The following is a 15,772-nucleotide window of genomic DNA, read 5'->3' on the forward strand; positions in this document are numbered from 1 at the left end:
CCTGTGGAATTTGTCAATGGGGTATAAAATGGTAATGATTAAAAGATTGAATGGGAGTGAAGTTTAGAAGAATACAGCTGCTTTATGGAAATGCCAGACATTGTTATATCGTTTGCATTTTCTATTCTTTTGGTGGTTTAGAGAGGGCTAATAATTATAGAATAGAAATGAAATGACAAATTATAGAATACTTATTCTTCACTTTTTAGTTGTTATGAAACTGTGTTTTATAAATTTGAAAGTTGTCCTAAATTTGTCATTCCATGAAATAGCTGTTTTGTGTTTTATAGAAATAAGTATTCCAATGGAATAGATCATTTTATTCCGTCTCTATTCTATGCCATTCTGTGAACCAAATGAGTTCTTATTTGATTTAAGATTTGCTGTTATTGCGAATGTTTTTAGGGCTTGCTTGGTATTGTAATAGGAGCTCTAATCATCTGGGTGATTAGAGGTAATTTGAGCTCTAATAATCATCAATTGTCATGATGTCGTACATGAGCTTGGTGTCCCTTCATATACCATGGTGATTTGAGTTTATCAAAAACTTTTATTTTTGGATGTATAAAACGTCCATATTGCATTTTAATACCAGTATTTTCAAATAATTTTTGTCATGGAAGTTATGGCAACTGCTACATTGCTTCCTAACTAGTTTTTTCAAAAATTTCTAAATGGTGATTTTTGGAAAAGCTATCTTCAGCATGATTGGCTGAAATTATTTTCTAAAGAGGATGGTGTCAAACCATACACCCTCCTTAGTCAAGTAATGAGGTCAATTCCATAGAGCAGAGATCGCATGAGATGAGAACAAGGTAGGTAGTGAGTCTAATTCATGCTTTATAAAGTTTGAAACCGATAGTTCCATTTAACTAGTTTTCCTCGTTGTCTAAAACTTGATAATAATTAGAGTTGATTGCTTCCTAAGTACACAAACAATCCACTTTCTCTAGTCAGCTGCCTAATCTAATAAAAAGGGCAAATTTTTTGTCCACAAACTTAATAGTGGACTGGAGAGGATGTGACCAACCTGAAATGGATATCTGAAGTCAATTTATTGGTCCCTTTTCGGTTCATGTACCTTCGTAGAGCTGGCAATGACCTGGGATTTGGTGTTGTTGCTTAGGAGATTCCAAGTTTTCTAGCAATTGCCTGGAGAAACATAAAACCAATTTGTTTCTTTCTTCTTCTTGGTAAAAATAAATTCAAAATATAATTATTTTTTTTTTATTTAGTAGAATTTGATTTATCTACGTTGAATTTCATAAATTAAAAGTTTCCATATTAAATTTGATGTTCTTTAAGCATAAGAGAAAATAGTAATAATTTGATTGGCCGGGGGTATTATCAGAGATCCAAATCCAAGGCAATGCATGGCATTTTCCCAATATCAAATCCCTTCGAAGAGGGGAGGGTGAGGGTCCATTTAGGTTTTGTGTAAGATCTTCATGTACTATCGTCAGCAAGGAGATCTCAATTATCAATGAACGTACATAAATATAAAAAACTAAATTATCAATCCAATGGCTTCAACTATTTAAAGGTAGAATATTTTTACCAATTATCCTAGCTGCTAAGGTGAAATACCGATGACAAAAAAAGGTAACCGGTTTTATCTCCCAGTAATTTCTGCTCCTTATACGAATTGGATTGCTCTGTAACTTGTATTTGAAATTGTAATTATAATGTGTTTGCTCTGTAACAATGTTTGAAAAAATATCTTAACAATAATGTGAGCGAAAACAAATATTAATAGCATCTAATAAGATTGAAATAAAATCTTTTGGAAAATAAAATTGTCCCTAATTCCAAGAAAACATTTTGAGTGAGATAATAAATGTGTTTAGGGTTTATTAAATTCGAGACAACTGAAGATGAAATAAGCAACAAAACATAAATTTGCAGAGGGAAGGAAGGGTGAGAAGGGGCTAGACATTTCTTCTTCAGACAGGCAGTGATGGTTAGGCAGAAAAAGGGAAATCTAAATCTGTGTTTGAAATCAGAAAAGAAAGAGCCACCCCATCCCTCCTCTTCCCTGCACGTGCTCCCTTTCCTTTTAGATTTAACTTGAAATTTATATATTAAGCAATACTGCCACACATTTCTTCCACTGCAAGTGTTCTCTTTTTTAAATTATGAATTTTGTCCAAACTGCACAAGAATTTTGGAGATTCTAAGCTTGGATTGGAAGTGAGAATTCTAAATTCAATTTATTGAAATGATAATATGTTGTTTTTTCTTCAATTATTTAAAGTTTAAACATCACATGTTTTAGGGATTAATTTATAAGTTCAATTTTGTTTGTAATTCAAATTAGCTGTCTTGAAAGATTAGTCACTGGGTAATTTTAAAGATTAAACATTTGAAAGTTACTCCTAAAGATAGAAAATATAGTATAAAAGAAAGTTTATACTCAAGTATATAAATTTTATATGAAGTAATGGGTAAGGCTTGAATTTTGAGGTTTGAAACATGCTCAAATTTAGGTGAAATTTTTAAGGATGGAAGAAATATATCCATTTTTCTGATTTAAATATGAACAAAATAATAAAAAAATTACTCTAAACAAAACAAATTTAGAGTAATTTAGATTTTATATTTTAACTGTAGTCCGAATTAAGTAATTTTGTATATGGATAGAACACTGACAATAAAAACTTTGTTTATATAAACGGATTGGAAATAATATCATTTTTAAGGTGATATACCTAGAATGATAATATAATATGAGTAATTAAAGTAAATATCTATATATTCATCATTTTGAAAGTATCTAGAAATAAATGATTATTTTTTAAGAAAATTAGTAATCTAGATTGAATATTTGGATTCTTATAAATTACTATTTAATATTTTATTTTAAAAATCATAATGTACTTACAAAATTTTATAGTTTGCTAAAATAATAAAATAATTTTACATTATTATTCATATCAAAATTATTTTAAATCATTATTATCTTTTAGACATGTTAAGCAAAATAAATTTGTTTTACTACTTAGTAACTGTTTTACTAATATAATTACTATAATTCAGAATATGTAACGTTATCAAATAATATAAATAATAAAAACAATTAAATTGCACCTATCCGCACGCCAAGCGAGTGGAGGACTCCTCGTTCAATTCAAATATAATAGTAAAAGCAACCTATGCAAATTAATAATAATGACAATGAAAATGAAATTAAAATATATACTTCCCTTCCACAGAGCTTCCAACTGCAATCTGCCTGTCGCTCGCCACCCCCAAAACGAAAACAACAATATACACATCATCAACCTTTGCACGTGCTTTCCTTCTTTCCTCTCTCTCTGTCTCTTTCTTTCATCTGCCATAATAGTCGGACACAGCTCCCAGGAACAAAGGGAGACATCATGAAAGAGAGAATAAAAGCAAACAACGTATAGGCACCAACACCAAAGCCAACAGAGGAGGCGCTGATTTTTTTTTTGTTTTTGAATTAAAGCTTATGTATTTACGACGTCGTAGCGGGGGAAGCCAGAACGGAGAGACAGAGATCCAAAAGTTTTTGGTTTACTAAATGCACGCAAAAAACAGGATACCGAGCAGCGGCCACTCCACACCCTCACCGCCACAATCGCCGCTTCGTTCCCCGAGGTATCGCCACGGTAGCCGCTCCAAGCGCTTTACTCCGGCGTCCCACCCGCCAGGTCGGACCGTTGCTCATCGTCTCGCTTGGCTTTTTCTTTCTGTCCTTCTCCGCCGCCAGGGGATTTTTCTATTTGCCCCTCTTATTTACATATCTGGTATGCTTTTGTATATGGGAACGGTATCGTTTGATGTCGTTCCTGTCATTAAGCATAAGCCTGCTCCTGGGTCTGTCTATCGGAGTCCTCAGCTTTATCAAAAGCTCCGACCTGAAATGGACGCGGATAATTCTTCTGCTGATGCGGTGAGCAATTTTTTTTTTTCAATTCTGTAAATTACTTTTGTATAATTGGGATGCTTTTTTTTTTTTTTTTTTCTTCTAAAATTTATCTTCGGGATTGGTGATATAAGTTTGATCTTATTTAGTTCTTAGTTTTATGAGTTCCATTGTTGGATGGGTTAATTTGGTATGATTTGGAGGTTAGGATCGTCTGTGGCTTTCGTATTTGGCATTGGTATGGCTCGGATGCAAATCTGAACCTAGAACCAAGTGACTTGACTAGAAGGAACAAATGCAATTTTGCGATTCTATCTTTAGTAATAATGTTGAGAAACCATGATTTAATATTGGTAGATGCATCGTTCGTTGCCTAACTGATGCCCAACGCTATTGCAAAATAAACTGTTTGGAGAAAGAGATGCATCCTTCTCCTTATTCCTTATTAGCCAAAAGAAAGCCTTTGGCGACCTGGCAAATTTCGCTACTAGTTTGAATGTTAAAGATAAACATTTGACTCCTCTTTACATGTTACAATTGGTGGGCTGGGATTTAAAAATATTCGGTTATGTTGGAACTAGAATGCCACCTCTTTAAGGTTAGCTTAATCTAGTAGTTTTATTTTTAGTACGGAAGAACGCAATTCTCAGAATTTGCTTTAAGATCTTAGCTTTTGGTTTGGTACCCAAATTTATTCATTAGTCTTAGCGCATTGGGGCTTCTACTACTCTTTTTAAATTTTTTTTTTTGTACTAAATCCAGTAGTGCAGTCATGAGAACAGTTGCAGCAATGCCAATATTCTATGGGATTACATACTTTTGTTGACAAGTAACTAATTACATAGCAGAACAGTCATGTGGTTTTGCGTTCTCTCTGTTCCAAAACTGAGTTTGGATAGTTATTCCTGTTTTATGCAGTCTCATATTCCAAATTGCTTTATTCTTTGTTGTGTTTGTTAATAGTTGCAAAAACTTTATGCGTAAGATAATTTATATATTTTTTTAGGTATTTGGCTCTGAAATAAACAATGAAATTCTTTGTAGCTATCAACAATATGGAAAAACTCATATAAAGGTGGTGAGTGGAGATCATGTGTGAACAAGTCTTCGGGAGGTATGATTTTTTTTTTTTGCCTCATATCATGTATTTTTTAGGAATGTCTCTATCAACTATTTGTTAACATGTAATAAATTAAATGTCAATGGCCTAGATGCAGTAGTTGGCATTACTCTCAATGTTTTGTTTAAGTTTTATTAATGCAGCTTTTTTTTTGTGTCTTTTTCATGCTTCATACTTTGGAATTTAGCAATCATGGTTGCAAGAATGAGGCCATCCTAGATCTAACTAGATGTGTTAAGTCATTATTTTGTGATGCTACCCAGTTTTGGCAGTTGGTATAAATGTTGGATAATGGAGTAAGTTATGTGGGAAGATATTCTAATAGTTGAGCCATTTATACTAATTCTGATTAGAATTTGATTGCTTACTTTTTTTTTTCAACTGTAAGAATCATCAAGTTGCTGAATGACAGAACGTAGCATTGGGTCATAAGGCCAATGATCAGAAGTTGCATCCATTGTGTACTTACCTTAATTATTTTCTTCTTCTGTAAAGGATGCTCCCTCCTTCAAGAATGATTTGCAATCACTTTGTGCTGATTATTAGTCATTGTGATATGCTGATAGCTCCTGTTCGCCATTGCCTTCAGCAAAATATAAGATACAAAGTTACGCTTAAAGTTCACAACAGATTCTTACAAAAATTCAGAAAAATCATTTAAGAGAACTTTTAGTCGTTGGTCAAATTCTTTGCGAAGATCTAAGGCAGTCTAGGAATCTTCAAAAGAAGAGAAATGTTCTTGCAGAATATCTCCACAAAGATTGCTTGTTATGAATGCAGATCTTGAAATGTTTTTGTGGAAAAAACCTCAATTTATCACTTAATCCAGCTTTATTTGGTTCACCAACTAACTTTTTTACTATTCTACTTCCAGAGCACTTCCACCATTTCCATTTAAGCTTTATTCATTTTATATCTGTGTTCTCTGCAGTACTATATATGCACTAGTAATAATAGTGCTTATAAGGTAAGATTCTCCAGTTGCTATCATCAGCATGACCCAGACTACCTTCTGCGTTTTATTTTAGTGTTTTTTGACTTCTATCCAATAGGAGATCCATATTATTGGGCCTGAAGCTACATAAGGTGGTACCCTCTTGTATACCCTAAACAAATAGGATTACTTGGGATCAACAATTTGGAAAACTGGGTTCTATTGTATCTCTTCGTTTTTGTTCTGCATTTTCCTTACTTTTTCCTAAAATTGTTCCATTCTCAATATTCATAGGTTTCACAATCTTGGTTCTCTTTGCTTATTAAACTTTGTTGCTGTGGTTGTTTATCATAACAGAGTTACCTGAATCAAATGGTTACATATATATTGAGGCGAATGGTGGCCTGAATCAGCAGAGGACATCGGTTGGTTTGATTCATTGCTTTTCCTCATTTCATGTTTATATTTGCCAAGCTCCTCACTTATATTTCCCTCTTCTCCCCTTTATTGCAAAATAGTTTGTTCTATTTATTCTTAACACAATTTTTATGCATGCTTTTTAGATATGTAATGCAGTTGCTGTGGCAGGCTATCTAAATGCAACACTTCTTATCCCAAATTTTCATTTTCATAGCATTTGGAAAGATCCCAGGTTTGTCCCTGTTCTGTAGTGTGATGGCTTGAGACCATCATATGCATGTATTGATAGTTTGTTTTCTATTTTTTCTTTTTAAGAAAAAGAGTGTTTAAAAGGTTTGGGTTAGATAATCCTGAATAGGTTCTTTAATTGTTATTTTACTTCACTTGCTGCTAGATTACGAATATGCATAGTCATTGCGTCATAGTCATGTCACATTCAAAATGTCTTACTTGGGGTTTTTACTTGTTCAGCAAATTTAGAGATATTTATGATGAAGATTATTTCGTCAGTAGCTTGGAAAATGACGTAAGGGTGGTTGATAAGATTCCTGGATATCTTATGGAGCGTTTTGATCATAACTTGACCAATGTCTACAACTTCAGAGTGAAAGCGTGGTCATCCATTCAGTACTACAGGGATATTGTCCTTCCAAGGCTACTTGAGGAAAAGTGAGTTAGAGACTATATATCAATCAGCTCAAGATTTTTTTTTTTTTTTTTTTTTTTTTTAAATTTTTCTTTCTTGGTGTTTGATAATATTATCTTATTTATCTCTTTGTATAATTTTTGAGGGTTCAAACCTGCTGCATCTTTACTGAAGCCTAATCTAAGCTTAAGCTAGGCTTTCTTCAGTTAGTTGAACTTCACATGCAAGTGAAACTCAGGCTAAGCTTATCATCAGCTTATTGAAATTGTATGCGATGATGAGCTTGGTTCTGCTTACCAAAAGCAAACCAACAAAGCTCAGTTATGTATTTAAGAAGTCGAGCTTCTAGTGGAAATTTGGCTCATTTGTTCAATATAAGATCTGAAAGTGCCTTGAACATTGCTCGCTAGCCTTGACAAACAAGTCAAGGTAAGCCTTATTAAAAGGTTATTTGTGGGTCAACTTCAGTTGCTATGTTTATTGTCATTTCCTTGTGATGAAACCAACACATGCACCATGATTGTTATTGGCGATGGCGAACGGATTACTTTGACACTGTATTGTTTTGTTAGTTTGAAGTATTGTTTTCTAATGAATGACTCAGGGTCATAAGGATTTCTCCTTTCGCAAATCGATTGTCATTTGATGCTCCTCCAGCTGTCCAGCGGCTTAGATGCCTAGCAAATTATGAAGCATTAAGGTTTTCAAATCCCATATTAAGTCTGGGAGAAAATTTGGTGGGAAGAATGAAGGAACGCAGTGTGAACCACGGTGGAAAGTATGTTTCTGTGCATCTTCGCTTTGAGGAGGTAAGTATAATAAATCTCTATTGCTTTTGCTCCTTGTAAACAAAAGAATTGTTTTTCTTCTGAAAATCTTAATCGTCAACTGATGGAAGTCGCCCACTTGTGCACAGGACATGGTTGCTTTCTCCTGCTGTGTTTTTGATGGTGGAGCAGAAGAAGAAAAGGACATGATAGCAGCCAGAGAAAGAGGTTGGAAAGGAAAATTTACAAAGCCTGGTCGCACTATACGTCCTGGAGCAATAAGGCTCAATGGGAAGTGTCCCCTTACTCCTTTAGAGGTAAAATGCATGACCATCTTTCTGTTCATTAACCAGTGATGCCTAAACTTCAGTTGCATCTGCTCTCTCAGATGAATTCAGTCGTCAATTCTGTGTTGCGTACTTGCTTGAACTTTGTAACCGTCTTTGCTATGCTGATTGTTGTCAAATAACTGTGCAATATTGGTAGGCAATTGAAGATGCTTTTTGAACTATATAGTTGTTGATTCCTGGTGCAAATGTTACTAGCCCTTTCTTGTTTTTGTTTGTGAAATAAGTAGCTGAGTGTGTCGTTGAACCATTTGTATTGCCGATGACCTTGCTGTGGCTTGTTGGTGCCTCTATAATCTTGTTGTTGGGCAACACAAAGCTATTAGCTGGTCAAAATAATCATTTTTCTTTATCTGATATCAGAAACTCTAGGGGCTGAGAGGTATGAGTAGGTGCAGGATCTTTATTTAGATAGGTTATAATATTTTCCTTCAAGATGTATGAACTGTGAGTGAATTGCTTATACACACATACGTGCATACTGTGCTTTGAGGTGTAAGAGACTAATGGTTCCTACAAACAGCCCCAAAAATTTTCAGTTTACTATTCTTTTTCTGACTGGGTAGGAGTAGATCATGTTCTCATTTAAGTGGGAATGTTTTGGAGTTTGGAGTTTTTAATAATAGGGGTTAGGATGACTTGCTCATTCATTTCTGCGAATATGGTTGTAAAATGTGTCGGCCTAATTTTTGCACTGAACTTGTACTACAATTGCAGCATTTTTATTTGTAATGAAGTTTTAATTCTACTACGTGAAATAAGGTAGCAATACAGTTTTACCCTGAGAAAATGTGGCGTATTTCAGTTAGGGATTTCATGTATTTGTTAGCCAGCTCTCCATACATCAGAGGGTGTAAAATCAATTTTCTGTTCGGATAATAATTGATCAATCAGTTTATCTACAATGAATCTATGCTAATTTTACTCTTATCCTACATATGATATCACTAGTGAGGTTTTGTATTTTATTTTGGTTTATCATATTTTATCTCTCTTATCAGGTGGGCTTGATGCTTCGAGGGATGGGTTTTGATAAGAACACATATATCTACTTGGCATCAGGAAAGATATACAATGCTGAAAAATACATGGCCCCACTGTTGGAAATGTTCCCAAATTTGCTAACTAAAGAAATGCTGGCATCTGAGGATGAACTTGCGCCGTTTAAGGTAGGGATGGTTATGGTTTGTTTCTTGTTTAAGGTTTGATTCATTGTCGTTGATTTGACTTGAGTTGCTGCTTTCAGAACTATTCTTCCAGGATGGCAGCTATAGACTACACTGTCTGTCTTCACAGTGAGGTATTTGTAACAACCCAAGGTGGAAACTTTCCTCATTTTTTGATGGGCCATAGGAGATTTTTGTATGGCGGACACTCCAAGACAATCCGGCCAGACAAGCGAAAGTTAGCTTTGCTTTTGGATAATCCAAATCTAGGGTATGCATTTATTCCATGGCTTTATATTTTTCTTTCAAGTAATCAATCATTTTGTAAGTTTGGAATCAAAATGATGAAGGCAGAATTAATTTAAATGTTAAGCTACTCTATAAGTAAGGTTTTTCTGATTTTGGTTATGAGTAAATCAGCTGGGAAGAAACAAAGCTACGGAAATGACCATGTGATAGCTCAATGTATATTGTTAACTTAGATAAGATGGGCTTAATGTTTGTAACTGGTTAGACATCTAATGACACTAATTTGGGAGATAATTCTATACACTGCATTCCATCTTTTATGTTTATAATTCCATGAACTATAAAATAGAATGCCTATTATGACCATATTCTAGTAATTCCTTTGAATTTGAGCAATTGAGATAATTAATCAACATGACTGGATTTACTGGTGTCTGGCAGTAATTACTGCTGCTTCTCCCGCCCAACCCACCCAAAGAAATAAAAAATAAAAACTGACTATCCTTTCCCCTTTTATGCCAGATGGAAGAGCTTCAAACGACATATGCTGAATATGCGCTCGCACAGTGATTCCAAAGGGTTTGAGCTCAAAAGGCCAAATGATTCTATATATTCCTTTCCATGCCCAGATTGCATGTGCCGTATGAACAAGACAGAATCAAGATCATCCGCTACATGATTTGCTGGGGAATATTTTGATGGTTGGTTTTTCTGTCTGTATTTCGATGAGCAGACCTTGCTGCTGACCCCCATTTTTGTCTCATAATTCTTTCATTTTTTCCCCTTTTCCCCTCCGGTGAGAGGGCATAAACTTCAATTTTGGGAGCTTTAAAGATTTATTGGAGATCATCGTCATATGATTATTAGGGGCTGGATATAGGGGGAACTGCGTTTTTCTGTACATGATGCCGGAAAACATAGAAAGAGCATTCTTTAATTGCAGGATTTTCCGGGCATTAACTGAGCATTATTTTTATACATGCTTCTACAGCTGCTGTATCTAACAAGCTGTATAATGATACATGTGATTCTTTCCTACCCTGGTTTTGTCGTGTTTGTAAATTAGTTGGGGTTTGATCCATCTGTAGGACCTTAGAGACCAGCTGAAGGAGTTGTGTACATTTGATTACAGATCAGGGTATTGATTTTTTTTTCCTATCTTATCATGTCTATAGATACTCTTTTATTTCATTTTCTTTACTGGAAAAAAAGAATTATTTGTTCAGTGTCTACATTCTTTTGTCTTCTTTTTTCTTTCTAATTTTACTTGAGGTTTTAATTATTATTAATTGTAGTTTTTTTTTTTTGAAGAAATTATTATTAATTCTAGGATGAAAATTGAGATGCATTGATAAATCCCCTACTTAATTAAGAAAATAAACGCAGATTTAGAAAAAATTGTTGTTAATTTGTGAAAAATATATATCCACTGGATTTGAAAGGCCGTTTAGGTATCAATTTCGGTTTTCATTACCTCTGAAAGCTACTGGATTCTGATAGGTTAGCTTTAAGTATTGTAGGGCCTACAGGGAGGGTGAAATTTTCTAGTAATTTTCATATTCAGCTCTTAAACTCGAATCTTTTGGTTAAGGAAAATCATTTCAATCAATAATTTTCATATTCAGGTCTTAAATTCCTAACTTTTGGTTAGGGAAACCATAGCAACCAACCTTGATATCATCTATAAAATCCTGTTATTATTTTTCTTTTTATAGTTTTGAGTTTGGAAATTCTTAAGGAAATCTAATCTTAAAATATATTACTTCATATAAATTGCAAATATTCAAACGAAATTTAGGCAATCCAACGCTAAATTTAAGTATAATTAAAATGTATTTATCGATCAATTGTCAAATTCTGCGTAATTTGATTTACAAAATTAATTAAAAAATCAATGATTTAATTAATCTTTCGCTAATTTCTCGGTTCTTTTATCTTAATAGAAGCTTTGAAATGAAATAGCGGCTGGTCAACACCATCTCTATCTTCAACTCAAGTACCGAAAAGAGGGAACCAAAGCCATGGGGATAACCCGAAGCCTCACGTCCGATCAGCTTCAGTCCTTTAATGCTCAAGGTAACTAAGCCTAACCAATCACAGATTCTGCTTCCATGTTACAGAAAATACAATTTTTTTTATTTTTTATTTTTTTGTTTCTTTGACAGGTTACCTTGTGATTGAATCGTTTGCAAACGCCGAAGAAATCGATGCCTTAATGAAGAGAATGGATCAATTGCTTGATGATTTTGATTGCTCCACGGCCTCAATTTTCTCCACCAAGAACCAGGTCTAGGCCAAGAAAATCATATGTATTTATTAATTACAGAGTTTTATCTCATTTTACAATCTAGAATTTGATAATCTGGTCGTTTCGTTTCATTTATGTTTACTTTCAGCAACAATTAACTGATGACTACTTCTATGAAAGCGCTGAAAAGATTTCTTTTTTCTTCGAAGGTATTGAAAATTCTGTAACTTTTGGTTTTGTTGCTTAAGTTTTGCTTCACTTTGTTGATGGTTGTGCCTTAAATTAATTTTTGTGCTTTTGGGAGATTATGGTAGCTTGGTCAGTTGAAAATTGACAATTGTAATATTTGGCAGAGAAAGCATTTGGTGATGATGGAAACTTACAGCAACCAAAGCACCTCTCTATTAATAAAGTTGGCCATGGTATGCTTTGAAGTTGTTATATTATTATTTAATACAAGAAAATGCAGAACTGGCTTTATTTTACCGCAGTTGCAGTCATTACTGTGATATGCATTTTTAGTGCTAATTTTCAGTATTGACTATTGACGATATATTTTTGCAGCCCTGCACGAGCTTGACCCAGAATTTAAAAGTTTCTCTAGCTCTGAGAAATTTTTAAGCATGTTATTCTCCTTGGGTTACAAGAGGCCGGTAGTTATTCAGTCTATGTATATTTTTAAGGTATGTTACAATTTCATTTTGATAACAATTATTGGCTGCTTAATTGATATAAACTATGGAAAAGCTTAGCAGAATTAAAAAGCCTTTGTTCACCCTTTAATCAAACTTTGGATTGTTGGTATAGTTTGTAAGATCACGATTGATCCTAAAAGGAACAAATGGAAAAAAAAAAAGCATGCCTGTAGTTTTTCATTTTTGCCGGATTTGTCCAACCTTATTGAGTTCTTGATGTGGAATTCACAGCTGTGTTTTTGTTTATGAAATGAGCATTTTTTTACTTGCTCAGAGTGTTGATTGCAGATTTCATTTGTATCTATTAGATAAATAAATCTCTATATAATGCAATACATGCATTGTACCTTATGGGACAAAATGCAGGTTAGGTTATAAAGATTAACCCAAGTGCAGTGCCTCAAAAAGAAATTAAGGCATCTACTTCACAATTGGATTCACACCTTCAGTGGAAGTATTCATGTCATATATGCTGTTTTACATGGCTAAGCTAAATCATTGGGACTGGAGATTACATGGTATACTTTGAAATATACTTTTGTGAACTCACTCATTTGGTATAAGATAAGCCCTACACTGGAGATGCCTGCATCGAACAAAATAGTTCAGAAACCTTGTTTATAAAACTATCCAGTGAACTTAGAAGAGTCAAAGGAATTTTTATCTTCATTTTGCTTCTGAAGCTTTTGTCTTCTTTTTGGGGAAGAAATAAACAATGATTTGTCGCATTTGGCTAATGTATGAGATCCTTGTTAACAGCAACCAGGTATCGGAGGTGAAGTAGTGCCTCACCAGGATAACTCATTTCTATATACTGAACCACCAACTTGCACAGGGCTGTGGTTGGCCCTGGAAGATGCAACAACAGTAAATGGTTGTCTCTGGGCCGTTCCTGGATCCCATAAAAGTATCTTCTTTTTCTCGGCTACTTCTTTTTTTTTTTTTTCCCCCTCCAGCAAGCAGAATAAGCCAATAAAATTACATGGTTTAGTAAGTCTCCCCTTTCTGTTATATTTTCAGATGGTCTAGTGAGAAGGTTTATTAGAGGTGAACAGGGGGTCTACTTTGATCGGCCTTCCCCTTCTTATGAGCTAAAGGATTTTGTGCCTATTGAAGTAAAAGCTGGTTCTTTGGTCATTATTCATGGTGATCTTATTCATCAAAGGTAACAGCTTGAAAAATACAATGAAGTGAGGACTGCTATATTTCTCAACAGCTGATGGATTCAAAATTCACCTTTTTCTTTCTCATCTTATGCTTGGGCTGCAGTTTTGAGAATCGGTCCCCAAAATCAAGGCATGCCTACAGCTTGCATGTCGTGGATACTGATGGCTGCAAATGGGCACAAGACAATTGGTGAGTTGTCCTTCTTCTAATATCAGCTTTAAATTTTTCATTGACCGCTAAGCGTATGAACTACATTGGCAGTTCATTTAACTTTTATCAACTCAATAATCTCGAGAATGTTACTTGACTTTAACTTCAGTTTCATTGTTTGAAGAAAGGAGCATTTTATTATTACTCCCTCGAGTAAAAGGCGAATAAATTGTTAATAGATGGCATGTTTTTCATCTTGTCAGTTGGATGCAATAAACTATTGTCCGGTCGTTATTGGTTTCTTTGTTTGTTACTGATGCGGATATTGCCATTTTTATGATTTTTCTCAGTTGAATTATGATCTGAAACTTCGATGGTTTACCGGTACTGGTCTGCATGATTAACATCTCATTATGTTGGTTACAGGAGCTAGTGGAAACATAAGCAATTGTCCCTAAGGGAAAATCTGTTTCAAGGAAATAAATAATTCCTTTCAATTTCACATTGATGTGACCGCAGTATGATGGCACATGGTTTTTAGCATTTCGTTTGATCTTCTCTGTAAAAGTGTCAAAGAATATATCTTGAGAATAATAGCATCTTTACCCCAGCAATTGATTTTCTTTTGTCATATAGACATTAGATTTAGAGTTGAGTATCAGTAAATCTACTTTTTACATTATATTAGCATTGCCACTTCTTTTGGGATTTTGAATTTTGTGAAGTATGGCGTTTTAGCACCTCCATGCCTGTCAATTGCTTTTGTATTAAACATTTTGTACTTTTTACTCGAAATCTTCTCCAGGATTAGAAGAAAAGTGGAGCCAGAACCTCTCTATGCATCTTGATCTCCTCTGGCAGATTCAAAAGATCAGTTTTTATAAAATGGATGCTGTGGCATGTGCACCTCAAGCAAGACTGTATTTTTCTCAGTTGTAACCTTTGAAATTGGTCATATGTTAAATGTTCCTCCGTTTCATGTATATCACAAATAATAATAAAAAGCTGTTATCAGCACTATAATGTTATAATTATAACAGTTCGTCTTTGTTACCAGAATTAGGTTTACTGAAGCTGCATGTAGGTAATGAAACTTCACTAATTAAATTTTGCTAGGTTAATTTTCTCTAAATTATCAAGCAGTAATTGACTCTTTATTTGTCGCAAATGCAAGTACCACTTTTCTTATCAGTGCACAGAGTTAATTTGACTGCTTGTTAAAGTTTATTTGTTGCTGCTGCTGCTGTACAATTTGTGGAACAGCATTTAAAACTCACTTTTGCAAAGAGAAAAGTTGCTACCTTTTTAAATTTTTTATTGCACCATGGACTTCTGGGTAGTCGAAAAGAACCTTTTCTTTCAATGTAGTATTGGTAGTGCAAAAAGAATGAGTTTCTGAAATACCAGATGGATCTGATTTTTCCAAGCCCGATTGTCAGTAATGAAGTTTTCAATATTCAAACTAAAACTGAAGGTAAGAGGCAGTTAGCTTAATTAGTAAATTTTCTTGAGGGTTAATTGATTTAGGGATTTGTGTTCTCTTTCATCATTTTGTTACAGGTTGGTTGAGACTTGTACTCCACAAACGAGGGGCGCCTTTTTGAGCTAGATACAGATTTTTACATGCAAGATCAGGAATTGAAAGAATAACAATTATTTCCTGTCCGAAAGCTTTAACTGAATATCATTCTGCCCGAGCATGGAGATTTTTACTGAACTTTGTAACATTCATGAAATAAAATATCTAAGATTTTCTTTTTGCTTAATTTGGATTCGACATACTATAATTCCAATTCAAAATGTTAAAATTCTATAGATAACTCTAGCCAAGTTCAAATCTAGTTGGAATTAAAAAAGCAAGAATTAGATACAGAAACGAAAGATACGAGTTTAAATTCAGAACCATTGGACTATACACCTACACAAGAAGCAAGGACATAAACATTAATAAAAAAAAAGCTAAAAGAAGAAGAG

General features: G+C 34.1%; 2 protein-coding genes across 2 annotated transcripts; both read left to right on the forward strand.

The window, feature by feature from the left end:
* The first annotated feature begins 3,167 nt into the window (after positions 1–3,167).
* LOC105634068 (O-fucosyltransferase family protein) lies at positions 3,168–10,770 on the forward strand. The gene is made up of 10 exons (XM_012216839.4): positions 3,168–3,916; positions 4,934–5,003; positions 6,301–6,368; positions 6,507–6,595; positions 6,835–7,032; positions 7,614–7,818; positions 7,926–8,093; positions 9,125–9,292; positions 9,370–9,560; positions 10,061–10,770. Exons 1-10 carry the CDS (start codon positions 3,545–3,547, stop codon positions 10,215–10,217), a joined length of 1,686 nt encoding a protein of 561 aa, XP_012072229.1. The 5' UTR covers positions 3,168–3,544; the 3' UTR covers positions 10,218–10,770.
* Positions 10,771–11,462: 692 nt separating this feature from the next.
* On the forward strand, positions 11,463–14,857 carry PAHX (phytanoyl-CoA dioxygenase (PhyH) family protein). The gene is made up of 9 exons (XM_037635097.2): positions 11,463–11,614; positions 11,704–11,825; positions 11,935–11,995; positions 12,140–12,208; positions 12,351–12,469; positions 13,241–13,388; positions 13,502–13,646; positions 13,751–13,837; positions 14,604–14,857. Exons 1-9 carry the CDS (start codon positions 11,560–11,562, stop codon positions 14,644–14,646), a joined length of 849 nt encoding a protein of 282 aa, XP_037491025.1. The 5' UTR covers positions 11,463–11,559; the 3' UTR covers positions 14,647–14,857.
* The last annotated feature ends 915 nt before the right edge of the window (positions 14,858–15,772 follow it).

Source organism: Jatropha curcas, chromosome 11 (genome assembly GCF_041381405.1).
Source record: "Jatropha curcas cultivar XTBG-Jc1 chromosome 11, XTBG_Jcur_1.0, whole genome shotgun sequence".
Lineage (NCBI taxonomy): Eukaryota > Viridiplantae > Streptophyta > Magnoliopsida > Malpighiales > Euphorbiaceae > Jatropha > Jatropha curcas.

Excerpts from the sequence above, each read along its gene's own strand:
- PAHX (XM_037635097.2), top strand. The coding sequence starts at position 11,560 with ATGGGGATAACCCGAAGCCTCACGTCCGATCAGCTTCAGTCCTTTAAT. Across the intron at positions 11,615-11,703 it reads TCAGTCCTTTAATGCTCAAG|GTTACCTTGTGATTGAATCG; the intron begins GTAACTAAGCCT and ends TTTCTTTGACAG. Across the intron at positions 12,209-12,350 it reads TATTAATAAAGTTGGCCATG|CCCTGCACGAGCTTGACCCA; the intron begins GTATGCTTTGAA and ends ATATTTTTGCAG.
- LOC105634068 (XM_012216839.4), top strand. The coding sequence starts at position 3,545 with ATGCACGCAAAAAACAGGATACCGAGCAGCGGCCACTCCACACCCTCA. Across the intron at positions 3,917-4,933 it reads ATAATTCTTCTGCTGATGCG|CTATCAACAATATGGAAAAA; the intron begins GTGAGCAATTTT and ends AATTCTTTGTAG. Across the intron at positions 6,596-6,834 it reads AGCATTTGGAAAGATCCCAG|CAAATTTAGAGATATTTATG; the intron begins GTTTGTCCCTGT and ends TTACTTGTTCAG.